We start from the raw sequence: 19758 nt of genomic DNA, 5'->3' as shown, positions 1-19758 counted from the left end.
ACAGCTTTAAAAGGCAGATATTACCTCCAGTCTATAGATGAGGACACAGACACAAAACGAAGCCTGAAGTCCACAAGAAAGTAAGGGAGTTGTAATTCAAATCATAGTTCAAAATCTGTACTTTTGGTTATTATGTAATACTACCTTCTCTCATCCCAGCCTCTCAAATCTCAGGTTTAAAAATCTGGACAAAGAAAAGGTTCCAATTGTAAAGCCAATAATCTTCTCCTCCTAACTTCCATACATTAAGTAATCTCTCTTCACCTCACAACATCAAAATCAAAAGAATTTTTTTAAAGAATTTTTATAAATTATTATAAAATTCTACCTCTTCTAAAATATAGACTGCAAAAAAAAAAACTGATCAGTAATCTAATGTTATTTTTCAAGGTGACGATAACAGAAGACATTGAAAATGACAGAATTATTGTTTTCAAATTATGCTAGGTCATTATCATATATAAAACATCAAAGGTGTTTCCAAGTAGACTCTAAGTGTAAATGAAAATGTTGCTTTATATTGTAACAATCATTTAAAATAACTATGCCTTTGATCAATCCTTACAAAGGTCTGTACCACTTCCATTTCAAGGATAAAGAAGCAAAGAAAAGTTGTAAGTAACATGCCAAAGGTCACAATAAACAATTTTGTGAAAATTAAAACCAGGATCCTTAGAATCCTAAGACTTTAATTCACAGTATCTAATGGGCTGTCAAGCAAAGTATAAATGGAAGACAAGATGTAAAGAGTAGGCTTGTTTCATCAAGTAAAACCCGATCTATAAAAACTGATTCTGGGATCCCTGGGTGGCACAGCGGTTTAGCGCCTGCCTTTGGCCCAGGGCGCGATCCTGGAGACCGGGGATCGAATCCCACGTCGGGCTCCCAGTGCATGGAGCCTGCTTCTCCCTCTGCCTATGTCTCTGCCTCTCTCTTTCTGTGTGACTATCATAAATAAATAAAAATTTAAAAAATAAAAATAAAAAATAAAAACTGATTCTCAGGGTAGAGGGGGAATCAAACACCATAAATGGTTTCATTCAAGAGAAGTAAATGCTCAAAGGTCTTTTCAGAATTAAAAATAATTTCTCGGGCAGCCCAGGTGGCTCAGTGGTTTCGCGCCGCCTTCGGCCCAGGGCCTGATCCTGGAGACCTGGGATCAAATCCCAGGTCAGGCTCCCTGCATGGAGCCTGCTTCTCCTTTTGCCTGTGTCTCTACCTCTCTCTCTGTGTCTTGCATGAATAAATAAATAAAATATTTTTTAAAAAATCTCATGCTGACCATGAAGTTCATGATCAATTTGTTTGAGGATATAAATTTTATTCATATTACCTGTTGTTAAGTGCAATATCCCATTTTAGGCAGGCAGCATTTTTTTTTTTTAATTTCCCTAATACAGCTTTAAAATAGTTATACAGGGGCATCTGGGTGGCACAGTTAGGTAAGTGTGGGACTCTTGGTTTCAGCTCAGGTTATTATCTCAGAGTCATGAGATAAAGCCCCAAGTTGGGCTCTGCACTCAGCATGGAGCCTATTTAAAGAGATTCTCATCCTCTCCCTCTGCACCACCACTCCTCGTGTATGCTCATGCTCTCTCTTTGAAATAAATAAATAAATAAATCTTTAAAAAAAGTTATACAAATATGGTTTGGATATATAAGTTGGGGTAAGTCACAAGATTCCAATTATTTAACAATCAATTTTAGTAAATATTTCATTAAGCTCTATGTTTTATTCTTTTGAAATATAATCTTGTGAAAGTTTTGTTCCAAAATTAAAAATCGTATTTTTCAGAATATAAATTAACAAAATGATAATGCTTTTGAGTTGAACATAATGTTTCAGGTTTTTTTATTGACAGACTTATATTTGTAAAAATTAGGGAAAGATCAAGAATATGTACAAGTTTTACACAGAAAATATAAAATGCAAGCTATTAATTTGAAGTAAATAAAATTCTAAATGCCATTTTGATGATAATGGCTTATTTAAAATATGTAGTAAAATCATTCCTATTTAATGAAAATATTTTCTCTCAAAACTTACAGATAGGGACACCTGGGTGGCTCAGTGGTTGAGCATCTGCCTTTGGCTCAGGTCATGATCCTGGGGTCCTGGGATCGAGTCCTGCATCAGGCTCCCCGCAGAGAGCCTGCTTCTCCTTATGCCTGTGTGTCTCATGAATAAATGAAATCTTAAAAAAAAAAAAAAAAATCACAGATATCTGCTTCAAATAACTTCTCTAAGCTAAAATTACTACAGGAATTAAATATTTGATTTACTAACTTTCTAATATCCCTATAAAATTGATTGGGATGGGAATCAAGTCAATTATTAATTACCACTTTAAAATTTAGATTACCTTTTTATTTTTTTAAGACTTTATTTGTTTATTCATGAGACACACAGAAAGAGAGAGGGGGGGGGGGGGCAGGCAGAGACACAAATACCGGCAGAGGGAGAAGCAGGCTCCATGCAGGGAGCCTGAAGTGGGACTGGATCCCAGGTCTCCAGGATCATGCCCTGGGCTGGAGGTGGCGCTAAACCCCTGAGCCACCCGGGCTGCCCAAATTTAGATTACCTTTTTAAATGTAAAACCTGTATCTAAGAGTTCTGAAGTTAATATGTAACATTATCTATGTGAAGTATCAATAAGGATGCCAAATGTTACACATGGATACATTGTCCAGATATTTTAACTGCTTCATTTTAGCCATTTAACCAAAACTCAGTCTTTCTAAACAAATGCCTAATAAAATTTAACATTTTCTGGGATGCCTGGGTGGCTCAGTGGCTTAGCTCCTGCCTTTGGCCCAGGGTGTGATCCTGGGACCCCAGGATCGAGTCTCACATCAGGCTCCCTGCTTCTCCCTCTGCCTGTGTCTCTGCCCCCTCCTCTCTCTCTCTCTCTCTATCTCTCATGAATAAATAAATAAAATCTTCAAAACATAAAATTTAACATTCTCTGATGATTCAGTACCAAATAATTATTATATAGTAATGATGAGATCTCAGGAAGCAATTTGCATTAAATGAGACATTTAAACAAACTAAATGATGCTTAATCCTATGATCTCACAGGTCTTCAGATTAAACAATTCACTGTTAGTAAAGCATCTAAGAGTGCCTTTCTGAACATTAATTCTCTTCCTCTTCAGTCTGCTTAGTCCAGCCTCTAACTCCAAGCTTCATCTCACTCCGCCTTATTTTTTCAAAGAAAAAATAAGCTAAAGATTTTGTCCAGATTAGAGAGGAAGGAGCTCATATCTGAAATCAAATCCATTTGGCTTTCCAGTACATAAGCAAAATCACAAAGGAAGTAAAACAAACAGGTATACTTGTGAGGAATGAAGAGACCAACTTAGATGGAGCAGAGAGTTCTTGTGAAAGGATGGAAAAAATTAACAGAGCAAGCACAGCCCTGGGCTGAGGCTTAAATCTGTACGTTATCCTATGCGCCAGTATTTCTCAAATTGGGTTCCACGGCCATGATGCTGAGTTTCTAGCATTCACTGTAAGACATTTAAAACTGTATTTTAATTTTGATGTCTCTCCTAAATAAAATGTAAGGATGCTCTGAATCAGCTAAACTAGAAAGCCACCTTATAACTTAGGACTGCCTACTTTTGTGCTTACTACTAAACTGAGTACAGTGATTCCCCCATAAGTAGTATTTTTCAAACTGTTGGTTATGACTCTCAGTGGACTATAAAATCAAGAGCAGCTCTGCAAAATAATAAGTAACAAATAACAAAATAGAATGCATCACACCTAGTAAGGTAGAAGTACTGTTTTGTGATACTTTTGTTTCAGTGTGACTAAATGGTGAAATTTTAAAAAGTTAGATCTTACTATGAGCTAAGGTCAAAACTTTAAGATCTAAAGACTCTCTTGGGTTTCTGCAAACTCAAATTTGAGAAACACTGTTACAAGAATTGGACTCCCAATTAGGTAGAAAGATAAGAAGAGTAGAATACTGGGGACTTTCACAAATTGAAAGTAAAGTTAAAAAAACAAGCTCAGGAAATAGAGTGCCTGTTAAAAACAAAAACAAAAACAAGTTCGGTTACAAAAAAAGAAGACCAAAGATTAGGACAAGACCTAGGATGCTATTATTGGACTGCACAATGTACAGACAGCTCAAAACACCAAACGCGACCAGATTTAATATTAAGACAAAGAATTGTTGTAAATAAAGACATTCTACAAATTTTCCAAAGTTTGAGTGATGTAGTAGGGACACCCTTCTACTTAAGAGACTGAGATTAGAAAAGAGGACTGGAAATGCCTTTAGCCAAACTAAGAGAAAAGGAGCAAAAAGATGTGCTTTGATTACAGAATATGGATGACAAGAAAAAAAGCAGAGGGCTACAGAGAGGAAAAATTTAACCCATGAAAGTGCCTGACACTGCAGCAGGGAATAAAGGGAACTGGGATATGTGGTAGACTGTTATAAGAAGAACCATATCGCCGTGCACCCAAAAGAAGCTAGGTTTGACCACTTGTACCCAAAAGAACCTTGACCAACAAGACACAGGCAGAGGCTTACACAGCAGTTGTGCAATAGAACTTGTTCTCTTCAGGCCATGTAAAGAAATTCCAGATTACCTTACTAGATGATAAACGTGGAGACGAGCCAAGTGAAATAAAACTACTGAACCAACTGAGGAACCTTGACCAACTCACGGGACAACAAGACAAATGAGTGAGACCATCTGGGACCGTTCTGCTCCAGACAACCTACCAGCTGACTACAGACCATCCAACAGACCCAGACTTGAGAACAGTAATAAAAAAGCTATTCTTCTGGGGTGCCTTACTGGCTCCATTGGTAGAGCATGTGACTCTTAATCTTAGGGTCTTGAGTTCCAGACCCACATCAGGGGTAGTTTACTTAAAACAAAAAAAGCAGCTATTCTTCTAAAGCCACTAAGTTGGGGATCCCTGGGTGGCTCGGAGGTTTAGCGCCTGCCTTTGGCCCAGGGTACAATCCTGGAGTCCCAGGATCAAGTCCCACGTCAGGCTCCCGGCATGGAGCCTGCTTCTCCCTCCTCCTGTGTCTCTGCCTCTCTCTCTCTGTCTATGTCTATCATAAAACAAACAAACAAATAAATAAATCTTTAAAAAAAATTTAAAAAAATAAAGCCACTAAGTTTCGGGGTAGTTTGTTACACTGCAATAAAACTTATACAGGATACTTCAAGAAAAACCAAAGTTGGGGGTGCCTGGTGGGCTCAGTCTATAGAGCATGTGACTCTCAATCTCAGGATAGAGAATTCAAAGATCACATGGGGCATGGAGCTTACTTTAAAAACAAACACCTAATGTTGTAACATTCTGACTTGTTTTTGTCTGTTTAAATGTCCCAAATTTAGAAGGATGAGTCTTTAAGCAATGTATATTATCTATACTTAAAAGATTAATTAAAATTCCTTCGTTTTGGATCCTAAACCCTTCCTCTGGTTCTAATCTACCTTTTCTATCCTATTTGTCAATCCAACACCTGACATTTTCCTCCAAGATGCCAGTTTGAAGTTGCTCTATTTATCTGAGTGTTTATTTCCATCCTTCCCACTTCCATTTAGTCATCCAAGTTCATTCAAGATGCAATGTAAATAGTGTTTTTCCTTTCCTGATCAATTTTTACTAAATTAATTTCAAAATGCTCATAATTCACACTCTACTTACAATGTTATTTATCACGAGATACTCTACTATCTAATACTAATGCTTAACTGTTAATATATGCATCAAATTTGTAAGGGCTTTGAAGGCAGAGATCTTCATAAGTCTCCATACATCCCTTAGTGTTCCCACATTAGGAATTTAATTACCCAATTAAAATAAGTTAAGAAAAATATATATGTACTTGAATGAATTTTAACACATCTTCTTGGCTAAAGATATGTACTCACAGACCATAAAGTTTTCCTAATGTAAAGTTAAGGGGGGGAGGGGTTAACATTCTTCTTCTGAGGTGCACTGTGCAACTCTCAATGCTAAAAAAAGAAATAATGAATCAAGAGGTTCTGCTGGAAAACAATACATACTTAAAAAGTTACAGGGAGTATGTAACAAACACAATAGTAAAAAACAAACTTTCAATTTTATAAATTAGGTTCCTCCCATAGTGACTGGTAAATTTTATGAACTGGATTTATGTGTGGGAGTTGGAAAAAAAAATTTCTCAACTTTGATAGAATTTCAAGGAAAATAAATACAGCAGCAGCTTCATAGAGTTAAGAACATATATTTTTTTAAAAATCCTTGTTTTGCAGGTTAGTCATACAAAATATCATGAAGGGCAATTGCAGAATACATCTTATCTTCCTCCATTTCAATTTTGGACCAGGAAGTATCAAAAGAAGGAGGCAAACAAAATTTGGTAAAGTTTTCCTTTGCTAAAACAGGTATAAGCATATTCTGGAAAGTGGAATTTATTATCTCCAATATGGAATCATACTCATCATGAACATTTAAAAAATTATTTCCCTTGAGCATTACCTACACTTTTAAAGTTTAAATGACTTGTTACTCCCTCAATACCTAAAGTAATTATCACTAATTAATAAGCAAGCCATCCTTTCTTCTGATTTGAAGTGTCCTAAAAATTAACTTAAGATATCCCCTAATAATCAAAAGGAAAAAAGTCTAGTTTTTTTTTTTTTGAGGAAAGTAAGCATTTTCAAAACAATTGCCACTATAACAAAACTAAGCAGAATATGTAGATAAAAGAATTAACTTGTATCAAACAGATGAAACAAAAATATGCTCTGAAATATTTTAACTACATAATTTACTCAGTAGCTCTTAACAGTTTTACTTTGATTTTTGTTTTTTTTTAAAGAGATTTTTTTTTAATTTTTATTTATTTATGATAGTCACACAGAGAGAAGAGAGAGAGAGAGAGAGAGAGAGAGGGAGGCAGAGACACAGGCAGAGGGAGAAGCAGGCTCCATGCACCGGGAGCCCGACGTGGGATTCGATCCCGGGTCTCCAGGATCGCGCCCTGGGCCAAAGGCGCCAAACCGCTGCGCCACCCAGGGATCCCTGATTTTTGTTTCTTATCAATAAAGCACCAGTTAATAAAAGTACTAAGGTCCAGCTCAAATCCTATCTCAGTAAAGCTTTCTCTGACCAGCCAGAAATGTTTACCTCCTACTTTGAAAAATTGATAGAAATTACTATACATAAAATTAACTTATTTCTCTAAACAGCTACCAGGGCAGCCCCGGTGGCGCAGCAGTTTAGCGCCGCCTGCAGCCCGGGGGGTGATCCTGGAGACCCGGGATTGAGTCCCACATCAGGCTTGTTGCATGGAGCCTGCTTCTCCCTCTGCCTGTGTCTCTGCCTCTCTCTCTCTCTCTCTCTGTCTCTATGAATAAATAAATAAAAAATAGGGATCCCTGGGTGGCGCAGCGGTTTGGCGCCTGCCTTTGGCCCAGGGCACGATCCTGAAGACCCAGGATCGAATCCCACGTCAGGCTCCCGGTGCATGGAGCCTGCTTCTCCCTCTGCCTGTGTCTCTGCCTCTCTCTCTCTGTGTGACTATCATAAATAAATAAAAATTTATAAAAAAAAAATAAATAAATAAATAAATAAATAAATAAAAAATAAATAAAATAATAAAAATAAACAGCTACCAATAATTAACAGATTAAACAGAGCCATACCATGGAATTATTACACAGTTTAAAACAGAAAGCCACAGATTTACATGAGGAGCTATGGAATGATCTGGAAGATACATTTTTTGCTGAATAAAAGATGCACTACATTTTCAATTTAAAAAATAGAATAAAAAATTTAATGTGTATTTAATTTAAATACACTGCCTTCTGACACCTCAACTGTCATCCTGAAGTTTTATTTATATCATATTATTTTAGGGGTGTCTGGGTGGCTCAGTTGGTTAAGTGTCTGCCTTTGGCTGAGGTCATGATCCCAAGGTCCTGGAATTGAGCCCTGTAGGGGCTCCCTGCTCCACAGGGAACCTGCTTCTTCCTCTCCCTCTGCCTGCTGCTTTCCCTGATTGTGAACTCTCTCTCTCTTGCTGTCAAATAAATAAAAATCTTAAAAATATATAAATAAATCTTACTATTTTATATACTACTAGAGTCTTCTGTATCTTATATCCTCTAACATCTAAATCTAGTCTTTGCATTAAATGCTTTCTTAAAAGTACAGAATTTTAATTATATCAAAAGGTCAAATATGTGCTTTAATCAGGAAAATTAAGTATGCTGAAATTGCTACCCTCTTACCCCACTAAAAGTGAATTGTTTAAGTAATTGTTTAAGTAATTGCTTGTAATTTCTACTAAGGAAGTAGAAATTTTCTTGACCTCTCAAGCTCAGTGTGAATTTAAATATGGTTGAACAGCATTTACCTGGACCTGTTCCAGATTAATTACATTTCTTAACGTGAAAACTGTATTATCCTAACATGAAAAGATCATAACAATAAAAAAATCTTAATATGTTATTTTTCTTTCTGTTTAGTGTTTCTCAAAAGAACACTGTGGATATGATATTCAGACAGAGAGATATATTTCAATGGGGTGGGACTATCCTAAACACCTCAGAAAATTTAGTATCCATGGCCCATGTACACTAAATGTCAGTATCACATCCTCAGAGGCTGCAACGACCAAACAACTCACCCCACATATTTTCAAATGTCCTTGAAGAAAGAATTTCCAGGGAAAAAGTACTAGCCAGTTGAGAAACACTGCTTATATGAATCAAAGTATGAAGTGTGTGTATGTGCACGCACTGGTAAAATACAAACACATTTTCCCAACTGCAATTCAACATTTTTAAACAATTATCGGCCACCAGAAGAAAATAAGCAAAACCAGTCACAACTCATGTATTAATCAGTCATCCAGCCGTGTATGTAACGCTGTCAACAAATATGATACCCTGACAAACCATCCTTGAAATAGTACAATGGTTTAACTATTTTTTTTTAATTTTTATTTATTTATGATAGTCACAGAGAGAGAGAGAGAGAGGGAGAGAGAGAGAGGCAGAGACACAGGCAGAGGGAGAAGCAGGCTCCATGCACCGGGAGCCCGATGTGGGATTCGATCCCGGGTCTCCAGGTTCGCGCCCTGGGCCAAAGACAGGTGCCAAACCGCTGCGCCACCCAGGGATCCCCTTTAAATGAGTAAATATTTTAAAATCCTTTTAGAACAATTCTTCTATTGAAATGCTTCTGTTTAAACTCCCCAAAAAATAACCTTCCACTGTACCGCACCGATCTCCTAAACAAAGGATACAAATCACAGATTACTACAATTAGTTGTCTACCTTCCTTCAGAGACTGTAGACTCCTTGAAGCCAGGGACCATGATCATGATTGCCTGGCCCAGAGTGTACGTATTCAATAGCAATGTTGAGCAAGTGAATATGGACATCGTCTAATACAATAAATAGTCCAAGAAGTTCCAACTATAATCAGTTTTTATATATAGTAATGGTCCTGACACAAATAAATGCAAGAAATTATTTCTGGTTATCTGGTTTGTATTCCTATTCTAGGTCGATTTTAAGAAAATCAATTAAGTGAACTACATTACCCAGATTAAAGCTAGCTTGTAAAGATTTAAGGAAATTTGAGATTCTTGACAGGGCACTCCCTTATACTCATCCTCCTCCTACTCAAGCTTTAAGCAAATGTTCAGGTAAACAAGTAAAAGTGGAGCATACTTCCAATCAATATAAAGAACAAAACAATACTCTTAACAGTAAGAAAAAATGTCTTTTATTTCTATTTTATTTCTAGAACTCAAAAAATCTGTTACATTGTATTTCATTCAAAAAGAAAGAAAATTTATAAACTAGGATGCATAAGCAACTTATACTTTTGTAGGTTTCACTACGTTCTCCAGAAATTCCTCTTCTACTGAGGTAAAAATTCAAAATACAAACTAGTTCATTTCTTAAACTGATTTTTTAAAAATAAATGCAACAATAAGGATTACTACAAGCACTAAGTGTTAAGACATACAGAATATTAAGTCTGAAGCTCAACAACTCTGACAAGTATGTTCATCTTTGCCTTTTTGAAGCATATAAATATTCCCAGTTTTTCCCAGAGAAAGCTTACAAAAAAAAAAAAAAACTAATCTCAAGGTTAGAAACAAGACATAAGTTCTGGCTCCTAGCATTTCAAGCAGTTTTTAAATTGCTCCAATAAATTCTTTGTTAACCACTGCTTCGCTCAACTCAAATCAGAATGTTAAGTAATAATAGCTAGGATACAATTTTAAAAAGACAATTATGTTTCAAGTTACTGTCCATTTGACAAGATCACTAAAACAAGCACATTTAAAAAAGAAAAACAGAATACGTTCTAGAGGGGATCAAATATCAGATACACTCTGTAACTGTTCAATTAATGGAGACTTTTAAATGCATTTAAATTATTGTGGGATTTTAGTGCATGAAATATTTCATTTATCTTAAAATCCAGAAACGCAGTATTAGTTTTATTACTGTTTCCTGTAGCACTGGTCAATAAAAACTATTTCCGTGTTATAAGACTAATCACTTAAAAGGAACACTAGCAATTCCGTTCATATTGATAAAAATACAATGCTGCTTCATCCATTAAAAATACTTTTTAAAGTGATAACTTGATGACCTTGCGTATGCTCAAAAAAGTCCAACCTGCACGAGAGTCCATTTTCTCAGAATTATTAATCCCACTTATAAACATTGCTGGCCAAGAATATTTACAATAATTAGCCTTAAACCCATCAGTGGACACTGCCATCTGAAAAGTATCCTTCAGCAAAACTAGACTTTAATACTTTTCAATGGGGATCCCTGGGTGGCGCAGCGGTTTGGCGCCTGCCTTTGGCCCAGGGCGCGATCCTGGAGACCCAGGATCGAATCCCACATCAGGCTCCCGGTGCATGGAGCCTGCTTCTCCCTCTGCCTGTGTCTCTGCCTCTCTCTCTCTCTCTGTGACTATCATAAATAAATAAAAATTAAAAAAAAAAAAAAAATTAAATACTTTTCAATGACTAAAAAGCAGACTTAACTTATAAAAGAAAGACTTCCTTTTATGGGTATCTTAAGTATTCTAATTAAAATCTTTATAACACCAATTAACGAGTTGGCCCTGCCAAGGTAGGTCAAAACGGCAAATTTCCTTATTCTTTGGAATAAGGATTCTCTAATTTTGCCACAGGTATTCATCAGACCTTTATTATCTTAAGTGTGGAGCTTTCTTTCACATTGCATATACTCCTAGACAAGTCACCACTTGATCTCACAAAGTTTTTGTGTGTTTGTTTTTAAAAAGATAATGAAATACTACCAAATAATTAGTGACAACAACCTGTATACACTAACGGAGAATGTCTGTATATGTTCTAGTATCCCCTGATCTTCCATAGGAAAGATTTCTGAAGACTAAAACTTAAGGGAAAATGTAATCAATTCGGAGATTCTAAAATAGTTAGAACCCATTGTTCGGCCTTAAGCTCAGTATCTTTCCCAAACAGCTTCTCTAGAATGATAGATACATCCACAAGTTACCTCTAAATGTGACCTGTTATAAATTGTCTTTTTCCTCCTCGGGGCGACAATCCAACCAAAATCTTCACCACATCCAGTAGCAACTCCTTAAAATTTCCAACGTTAGCTGGAGATTTTGTGATCCCGTCCATTAAATGCAGACCCAAACTCTCCGATTTCTACCAAGCAGCGTTTTTAACATTCCAAATGCTGGTCAGAACGCAGTTACTGGAAAGCAGTGAGTGTCCTTGTGCAGGAAAAGGAAGGAACGGTCTGAAAATTGACCTGTGCACAGGTTCCACAAGAACCTCAATTCCCTGTTCCACCAGGAGGCCAAACAGGGAAGGCTCCAAGTGAGAGGGGCGCTGGGGGAGATGGGGAGGAAGGACACAGGGAACCGTACTCCTTGAAGGGTGAAAGCAAGAGAGAAGCGGACTCCGGAAAGCCGCTCCACAAGAACATTCGACCGTAGGATACAGGGAGAGCTCCTCTCCTCTGCCGAGAAGAGCAACCTTTACCGTGGAGGCGGTGCACCGAGCCAGCAAAGGCAAGAAGGGACGACCTCTGCGCCCCCCACCCCCGAACATCTCGGGCAGCCAGAAGGGGTCGGCGGGGACCGTTCCTCGGAACGTCAACAAAGGCCCCTTCAGTCCCAAGGCGAAACTCGAACAACAAAGGCCGGGAGACAGCGAGGACCGGGCCGGGGGCGGGACGGATGAAAGCAGGGGGAAGCAAAGGAATCAAACCAGTGGGGGCGGAGGCCCGTCGGAGTGGGAGACCAGAGGCGCAGAGGCGGGGGGCGCGGTAATCCCCAGTGCACAATAAGAGGAGGAGGAAAAGGAGGACCTGGCCTCCATTCCTCCCTTACCCTCTCCGTGCGACAGAGAGGGCTCCGGTTCTCGGCGGTCTCCATCTCCTCGGCCTCGGGGACCGCGCAGTCCCGAGTTCAGGGGAGGAAAGGGGAGGGGGATTTTCCGCCCTGACCACAACTCCCTTCCCCCAGTTGGGAGCTGCCGACAACAACCGCCACAACGGCAGGCAGCACACAAAGGCGCCTTCCTCGTAGTCCCGCTCCCGCCTGGGCGGCGGCGCCAACGATGCCAGAGAAGGCACGACCACCGCTCGGCCCCCAGGCGCTCGCTCGCCCTCTTCTCCCTCTGGCTGGGGAAAAGGGGGAGGGGACCCCGGGCGCCCTCACCTGGCACAGCTGCTGACAGTACTCAGTGGCCGCTTCCACGGCCGGCACGCGGCTCTCCCGCAGCTGTCGCTCCAGCTCCTGGAGCCGCTCGCCCAGGCGCTGCAGCTCCGCGACGCAGCCGCCTCCGCCGCCGCTCAACCTCTCCTGCTCGGCCTCTTCGTCCGCCATCTTCACACCCCGCTCCGTCGCGTACGCACCTGGGTCACGTGATAACACAATGCCACGTTCGGCGGGGTCACGTGCCGGGCGCGCTCGCACGCCGCCGAGCACGTACAAAGGGCCCGGTGGGGAGGATGGGGGCGCCGGGAGAGTGGCGCGAGGGAGCCCCAGGGAGGTGAAGGGAAGGGGAAAGGAAGAGGGCGGGGTTGGGGCGGCGCGGAAAACCGCGGTTTACTTACCCCGAGCGGGAAGCGGGCTGCAGCGGCCGAAAGGGGCGGGCCCGTGGAGGCCTGCTCTCGGTCACGTGGGCGCCGCGACGGGGGCGGGGGGGAAGCCTGGGGAGGGGCAGCGCTCTCCAGTGTCCCGATTCCGGCGTGGCTTTCCCCAATCCCCGAAGTCTTCTACGGACGTATGCCCCAGTTCCCCAAGAAGACGGGTGAGAGAAAGCCCTGGGCGGGCTGGGGCAATGGCTGCATCTGCGGCTGGCCTGTAGGCAGGGCAGAGACACGGGGAAAGGGAGAAGGTGAAACCTACCCATGGACCGTAAGCGTGAGAGCCAAAGCGGGTCTAGGAACTGTCAAAATTGTCTGACTTCTCACCGGGCGGGGGAGGGGAGGAGGGATCTAGTGCTCGAGGCACCAGATCTCATCCCACTAGACTCTCCTTCCTCCTCAGCCCCAGCCGAGAACGCCTCTCCCCCCTGGAAACCCAATCTCTAGGGGGCGGAGGCAACAAAGAAAAATAACAATTAGATCAGAGCGGAAGGAGGTTCAAATCCTCAGTCGGGAAAACGGAGCGAACTCACGAAAAAGCAAGCTTAAGAGATTTCACTCTATGAAATTGTGGGTGTCGTAACCAGATGATTTTTTTTTTTTTAAACCACGAAGACATTTCTAGAATAAGCGATAGACAACTAATCTGGTTCTGTGATTTAAGACTTTCTCACTACACGCTGCAGGAATCACCATCACTGAAAACACACTCTATATGAAAGCTCTTGAAAGTAGGTCAAGAAAAAAAAAAAAACAGCAATAAGAACTCCATTAAAAATCACAACGGAGGAGGGGAAATGGGTGCTAAGATAAAAGAACAAGGTTATCAAGAATTATTATAAATCCGACAGCATCCCCCACCCCCCGGTATTGAAAATAGAGATGGTATTCTCAACCATAGTTTATTTACAACCTGGAAGGAAGAATAGGTGACACTTGAACAAAACAGTAGAAGGGGTACTACAAAAAGCCAACTCCTAATGTTCAGATTAATAAAACGAATATGATGTCAGTAATTGAGAATTAGACAAGATGCTTATCTTTCTTAAAACTGAACGGTCTACACAAATTCAGAAGCAATGATACTGATCAGGCACCTAGTCTTTTCACTATCATTCCAAGTGATGTGTATCCTTCTAGTACAAGAATTTAAAATAAGAATTCCTATTGTGTGCTGCCAGAGATTTCTAGGCGCTGCAGAAAATGTTCTCGATAGTATGTTGTCCAGAATGAATGTTTTGAAATGCTTCAGTGATAGCAATGTGTATTGAGTGCCATTCTATAAGGTGAGTGGGCACAACTGAACCCCTTATGAAAAACAGTACCGGGGCCACCTGGGTGGCTCCGCCGGTTAACTGTCTGCCTTCAGCTCAGTTCATGATCCCAGGGTCCTGGGATCGAGCCCCACATCAGGCTCCCTGCTCAACAGGGAGTCTGCTTTCTTCCTCTCTCTGCCTGGAGTTCCTCCTGCTTGTATTCTCACTATCTGCCAAATGAAGAAGTAAAATCTTTTTTTAAAGAGAGAAGAAAAACAGTATCAGCTAAAATATTAGTACAACATGTATGTATTGATATTACATATTAAGACAAGTTCTTCAAATATGTACTTATGGAAGAGTCTGGGGAGTACATTCAAAGGAGTGGGGATATTTTTTAAAGTATCACGGATGGGGTGCCTGGGTGGTTCAGTTGGTTAAGAAGCTGCCTTTGGCTCAGGTCATGATCTGGGTTCCTGGGATCCCACTCGGCTCAACAGGGAGCCTGCTTCTCCCTCTCCCTCTCCTCCTAACTGCTACCCTCCCTGCTTGTACTCTCTCTCACTCTCTGTGTCAAATAAATAAATATTTTAAAAAGTACAGCATCCCTGATAGCTGAAAAAGCAACAATTAGGGACGCCTGGGTGGCTCAGTAGTTGAGCGTTTGCCTTCTGCTCAGGGCGTGATCCCGGAGTTCTGGGATGAAGTCCCACATTGGGTTCCCTGCACGGAGCCTGCTTCTCCCTCTGCCTATGCTTCTGCCTCTCTCTGTCTCATGAATAAATAAATAAAATCTTTTTTTAAAAAAGCAACAATTAAGGCAGCTAATAGATTTTAATATTTGCAGCTCACTTTCCCAACTAAAACCATGTTTCTCCAATTTATGTTATTCTAGGATGACAGTGCAAATATAAAAAGTGAGAAATATGAAATGAGCCAGATGTACCAGTAAATCCAAAGATACCAAAAGGTTAATAAAGTATATTTTCACTTCAGTTATAAGGACTTATATCACACCTAATCTACAGAAAGAAAGAAAAAGGGAGAAAAGGAAAATACAGGAAAAGAGAAATATATCCAAATACTGATTTAAAAAATACCCTGAGAATGTACATCTTTCCCACCTCCTGCCCAGGATAGCCCTAAAACGAAGGAGACTTGATTAGCAAATTGATTCTGAGCACTATTAAGGTCTTGCAAATGTCCCCCAGCATGAACAACTAAGTGCTTCACTTTTATCTGTTATCTTTGAGCTCTCCCTCCCTATTCTGTATTTCAGAGCCTACAGGAAATGGAAGGACTAGGAGCGAGGGGTGTAATTAATCATCATTTACTGACTATGCACAGGCCCTGCTTGGTTTGGGAAAATCACAGGTGCATAAAAACTATTCTTTGGGCAGCCCAGGTGGCTCGGCGGTTTAGCGCCGCCTTCAGCCCAGGGCCTGATCCTGGAACCCCGGGATGGAGTCCCACGTCTGGCTCCCTGCATGGAGCCTGCTTCTCCCTCTGCCTGTGTCTCTGCACCCCCCCTCTCTCTGTCTCTCATGAATAAATAAATAAAATCTTTAAAAAAAAAACAAAAAACTATTCTTAGCTTGAAAAAGCTTACAGGTGTGATGAGTCACCTGCAAAGGCATTATATACATGACGAGTGTTCTCTTATGAAAATGTGTATAGATTCAACTCAGAACACAAAAGTCTGAAGTGCTACTTAGAACGTCTACAGAATCTTAACAACGTACAGATTTTTAATTAAATGAGAAGGATTGGAAATACTCTCCCTTATGAGGTCGACATTGTCTTGGAGATCTCAGAAATCTCATTCTTATCCATAGAAGACGTGTATCAACAAGTACATGACTTATTTGTACCTAAGCCGGATTTTTCCTATATACCAAGCTGTCAGTTCATGGGACTCATTACACACATACATACATACATATACACATACATAAACACACACCTACTTACTGAGAAGTTCCTGGGGGATTTCGGAGGCCTGTTCCACTGAGCAACAAGAATAAGCCCTAGGGCCCAGAGAATGCTCCTCTCTGGGGAACTCAGTGTCTGAGCAGCGAGTGCCCCTGCCCATTTTGGACACAGCGCGACTATGAACATGATATAATCATATGGACTTCACTCCCAAGAGGCTCTGTTTCAGAGTAAATCCGAGAGCTAGGAATAGCCCCCTACCCACTCCTGCGATCAATAAAGCTGGGGAAACCTTTAGGGGAAAGATGTGTTTGCATCCAGGCCACCTGTGCTTGCCTGCTCGCAAGGTGCCCCGCTTGCCCCAGCCTGCATCTCGCCGGTGCACATTTTTTCACTAGAATTCTTGAAATAGCAGGGCCCAGGGGCAGGAAGGGAGTTGGGTTATGCCTGCTAACCGGGCCAGAGGGCCGGGCCAGGGATGCAGCGAGCGCGGCGCTTGCTTGAACCGATCGCTGGGGGGTGAGGCCGGGCAGGTCCTTCCGACCCGGGCGCAGAGACCCACCGCACCCGGGCCCCCACCCCCACCCCCACATGCAAGGAGAGCGCGCCAGGCCAGGAGGTGGCGGCGAGAGCCTGCAGCTCTCGAGCCTCTGTTCTCGCTTCCCGGGCTCTCTCCCCGGCCCCCCGCGGCCGACAAGGTCCGCAGGACTAGAGCCGGACTAAGGCTCGCTCCGCCCCGCTCCGCCAGCCCCGTCGGCGGAGGCCAGCCCGGGCTCCCCCGACCGCGGCCCATGGCTCGCTAGCCCGGCAGCCGTGCGCTGCTTGCGTCCTCCGTCCCGGGGCCGCTGCCGCCGCCCGCGCGCCGCCGACCCAGCGGTGGCCAAGGCGGCTTTTCCACCTCGCGCTGCAGATCGAGTCCGCAGAGCCGCTGGGTCTCCTGGCCCGGGAGCAGCGGCCGCCGGGGCCTCCGGGCCCAGAAATGCTGGAGCCTCAGCTGGGTGCGGCGGGGCGCCGGGCCCCCCGGCACCGACCGGGAGGGGATGCTCCAGGCTGTCCTGGCGAGGCCGCGGCGCGGGCACTGCTGCTTGGTCTCCGGCGGCTCGACCTGCGCTCCCCCGAAGAGCTGGGCCGCCGGCCCCAGGCAGGCGCCTCCCGGAACTCCGAGCTGAGGGCTGCCGTCTGCGTGGGGTTCGGTCCAGGCGAAAGGAGCCCCAGCCTGCGAACCCCTGCCGTGCCCACGGGCACAAAGAAGGAGCGCGGCTTCGACGCTCTATTGGCATCGGTCACAAACATGCCACATTTTGACAAGGAAGACATTTTTCTTGAGAGGAGCGGTGGAGGGACTGAAGAAGATGTTGGAAACCCTAGGCAGGTGCTGCTCCACATGCTGAAACGATTCCAGGGGCTCCGGAACACAGGGCCCACGTTTAGGAGGATTGATTTTAGTCCTTGAGTTGTCCCAGAAAGAAGATGGACAGGTAATTAAATGAGGAGGGATATTTTTATTGCCTATTTGGATCTTTTTTTTTTTTTTTCCTCTCTCTCTTTCCACAGGAGGAAAAGCCACATGTGAATGAGAAACAGGAACAACACTTGAAGGAAACGCTTTTAAAACAGCCTCGGAAAAAATAAAAAAATAAAAAAATAAAAATAAAACAGCCTCAGTTATTCAAGCTTATAAATGAACCAAGGTGAAAATAATCACTCAATAAAGCAAAATAAAATCTTGCAAGCATGAATGTGGAGAGTCCTTGAGTCAGTTCATAGTATCCCTCCAAATTAGCAAAGAGAGATGTAGAAAGTACCTTTCTATTTCCAAGTTTTAATCACTGTATCTCATTTACCTCATTGGAAATCCATCAGAGAGTATTCCTTTTGTAGCATGAAGGATCAAAAAAAAGCTTTCCCTTTTGCCCTTCTAGGTTCTAGTGATTAAATTGCTATAAGATTAACAGGAGAAAACAAAGTTTAGTAATATGTATACCTTCCTGTATATACATGGAATAGACCCAGGAAAACTGTAAGCCAGGATATGGCTCTTATGACCATTTGAGTCCTGGTCTAGTCTACTGATAAGTGTTTCTAGAGGTTGAATCATCCCCTTCTTCTAGATACAGTGGATGAAGGAGACACACTCTCAGATTTCCCATATAAATATGTGTCCCTTACAAAAAAGTAACTTCTACTCAGTTCTCAGAGCTTACCCGTGTCAGCTTTTTCTTAAAAATAACCAGTTTAGGATAATCCACAGGCTAAGAGACACATTTTGGGGTAACAAATTCTGCTGCTCTTCAGTCTCACCTTTGAAACTTTAAATACGTTTCACGACCAAGAAGCTTGAATTGCAAAAAAAAAAAAAAAAAAAAAAAAAAAAGCTTGAATTGCTCCATCTTACTGAAACTGTCTCTTAGTTCTGAAAATTGGCCAGTTCAGTTAAACACTTGGGTCTCATTTCAGAAGGCAGTCTAGGTGGGCTCCCAAAGTTAGGCCTATGTTGTGCCAAGGAATCAGGTAATTAACAGGAACTGTTTCTGCAGAAACAAAGGAAAAGCAAAGGTTAATGATTAGAGAAAATGATAAATCAGTTTCTGAGCCCAGAGGACAGCCAGTCAAGATTTCTAGGTGTCAGGGTTGAAGCACTTTCAGATGGAGTGAGGGGAGGCGGTAACAATCTGAGAGATTTTCATGGTTTGCAGTTTGAATACCTCTGATTATATCATCAGTGTACCAGTAAATGTTCTGAGAAGACCCTACAGCAACAAGTGTGAAGAAGATTTTCTAAATGATTTATTTGAGAGAGAAAGCATGGGGGATGGGAGGAGCAGAGGGAGAGGGAGAGAGAAAGTCAAGCCAACTCGGAGATGAGCATAGAGCCTGACTTGGGACTCGGTATCACAAACCTGAGATCATGACCTGAGCTGAAACCAAGAGTTGGATGCTTAACCGACTGAGCCACCAAAGAGCCCCAATTTCTCTGAAAATTATATCAAGTGTCAAGCTTCAGTTTGCAGGACCTTAGGGTGAAGGACAGTTTTAGTACTTAGTGATTCCAAACTAAAGGATGAGAGAAAATTGGAAATGTTAATTTAGAGATTGTAGCCTGATGACTACATTTATTTATTTATTTATTTATTTATTTATTTATTTAGCATAAATACCAAAACCTCAAAGACAATCACCATGACTGGAGTTAACAGGACTAAAAAATTTTTTTTTAATTTTTTATTTTATTTTTTTAATTTTTTATTTATTTATGATAGTCACACAGAGAGAGAGGCGGAGACATAGGCAGAGGGAGAAGCAGGCTCCGTGCACCGGGAGCCCGACGTGGGACTCGATCCCGGGTCTCCAGGATTGCGCCCTGGGCCAAAGGCAGGCGCTAAACCACTGCACCACCCAGGGATACCCA

The 19758-nt window shown here is 42.0% G+C and overlaps 1 protein-coding gene and 1 long non-coding RNA gene across 9 annotated transcripts in view; one reads left to right on the top strand and one right to left on the bottom strand.

Annotated features, from left to right (window-relative positions):
* ZNF292 (zinc finger protein 292) overlaps window positions 1-16836 on the bottom strand; it is a 102034-nt gene extending 85198 nt beyond the window's left edge. Inside the window, exons 1-3 of one of the 4 annotated variants that reach the window (XM_038554667.1) lie at window positions 16389-16836; window positions 13129-13376; window positions 12731-12927 (exon numbers count right to left, since the gene is read on the bottom strand). In XM_038554667.1, coding sequence (XP_038410595.1) covers window positions 12731-12898 — 168 coding nt within the window. In that variant the 5' untranslated portion in view covers window positions 12899-12927; window positions 13129-13376; window positions 16389-16836. Of the gene's footprint in view, window positions 1-11553; window positions 11780-12730; window positions 12928-13128; window positions 14056-16388 lie in introns of those variants that run through there. The other 3 variants (XM_038554666.1, XM_038554665.1, XM_038554668.1) reach the window with 3 other exon arrangements.
* LOC111098348 overlaps window positions 13159-19758 on the top strand; it is a 47905-nt gene continuing 41305 nt past the window's right edge. For 4 of the 5 annotated variants that reach the window (XR_005367998.1, XR_005367995.1, XR_005367994.1 and 1 more), the window contains exon 1: window positions 13159-13325. This is a non-coding gene — a long non-coding RNA (uncharacterized LOC111098348). The remainder of the gene's footprint in view (window positions 13326-19758) is intronic. The other variant, XR_005367997.1, reaches the window with a different exon arrangement.

This window comes from Canis lupus, chromosome 12 (assembly GCF_011100685.1).
Source record: "Canis lupus familiaris isolate Mischka breed German Shepherd chromosome 12, alternate assembly UU_Cfam_GSD_1.0, whole genome shotgun sequence".
NCBI lineage: Eukaryota > Metazoa > Chordata > Mammalia > Carnivora > Canidae > Canis > Canis lupus.
Note: the sequence above shows the minus strand (reverse complement) of the source record. Positions and strands in the feature narration are given on the sequence as shown.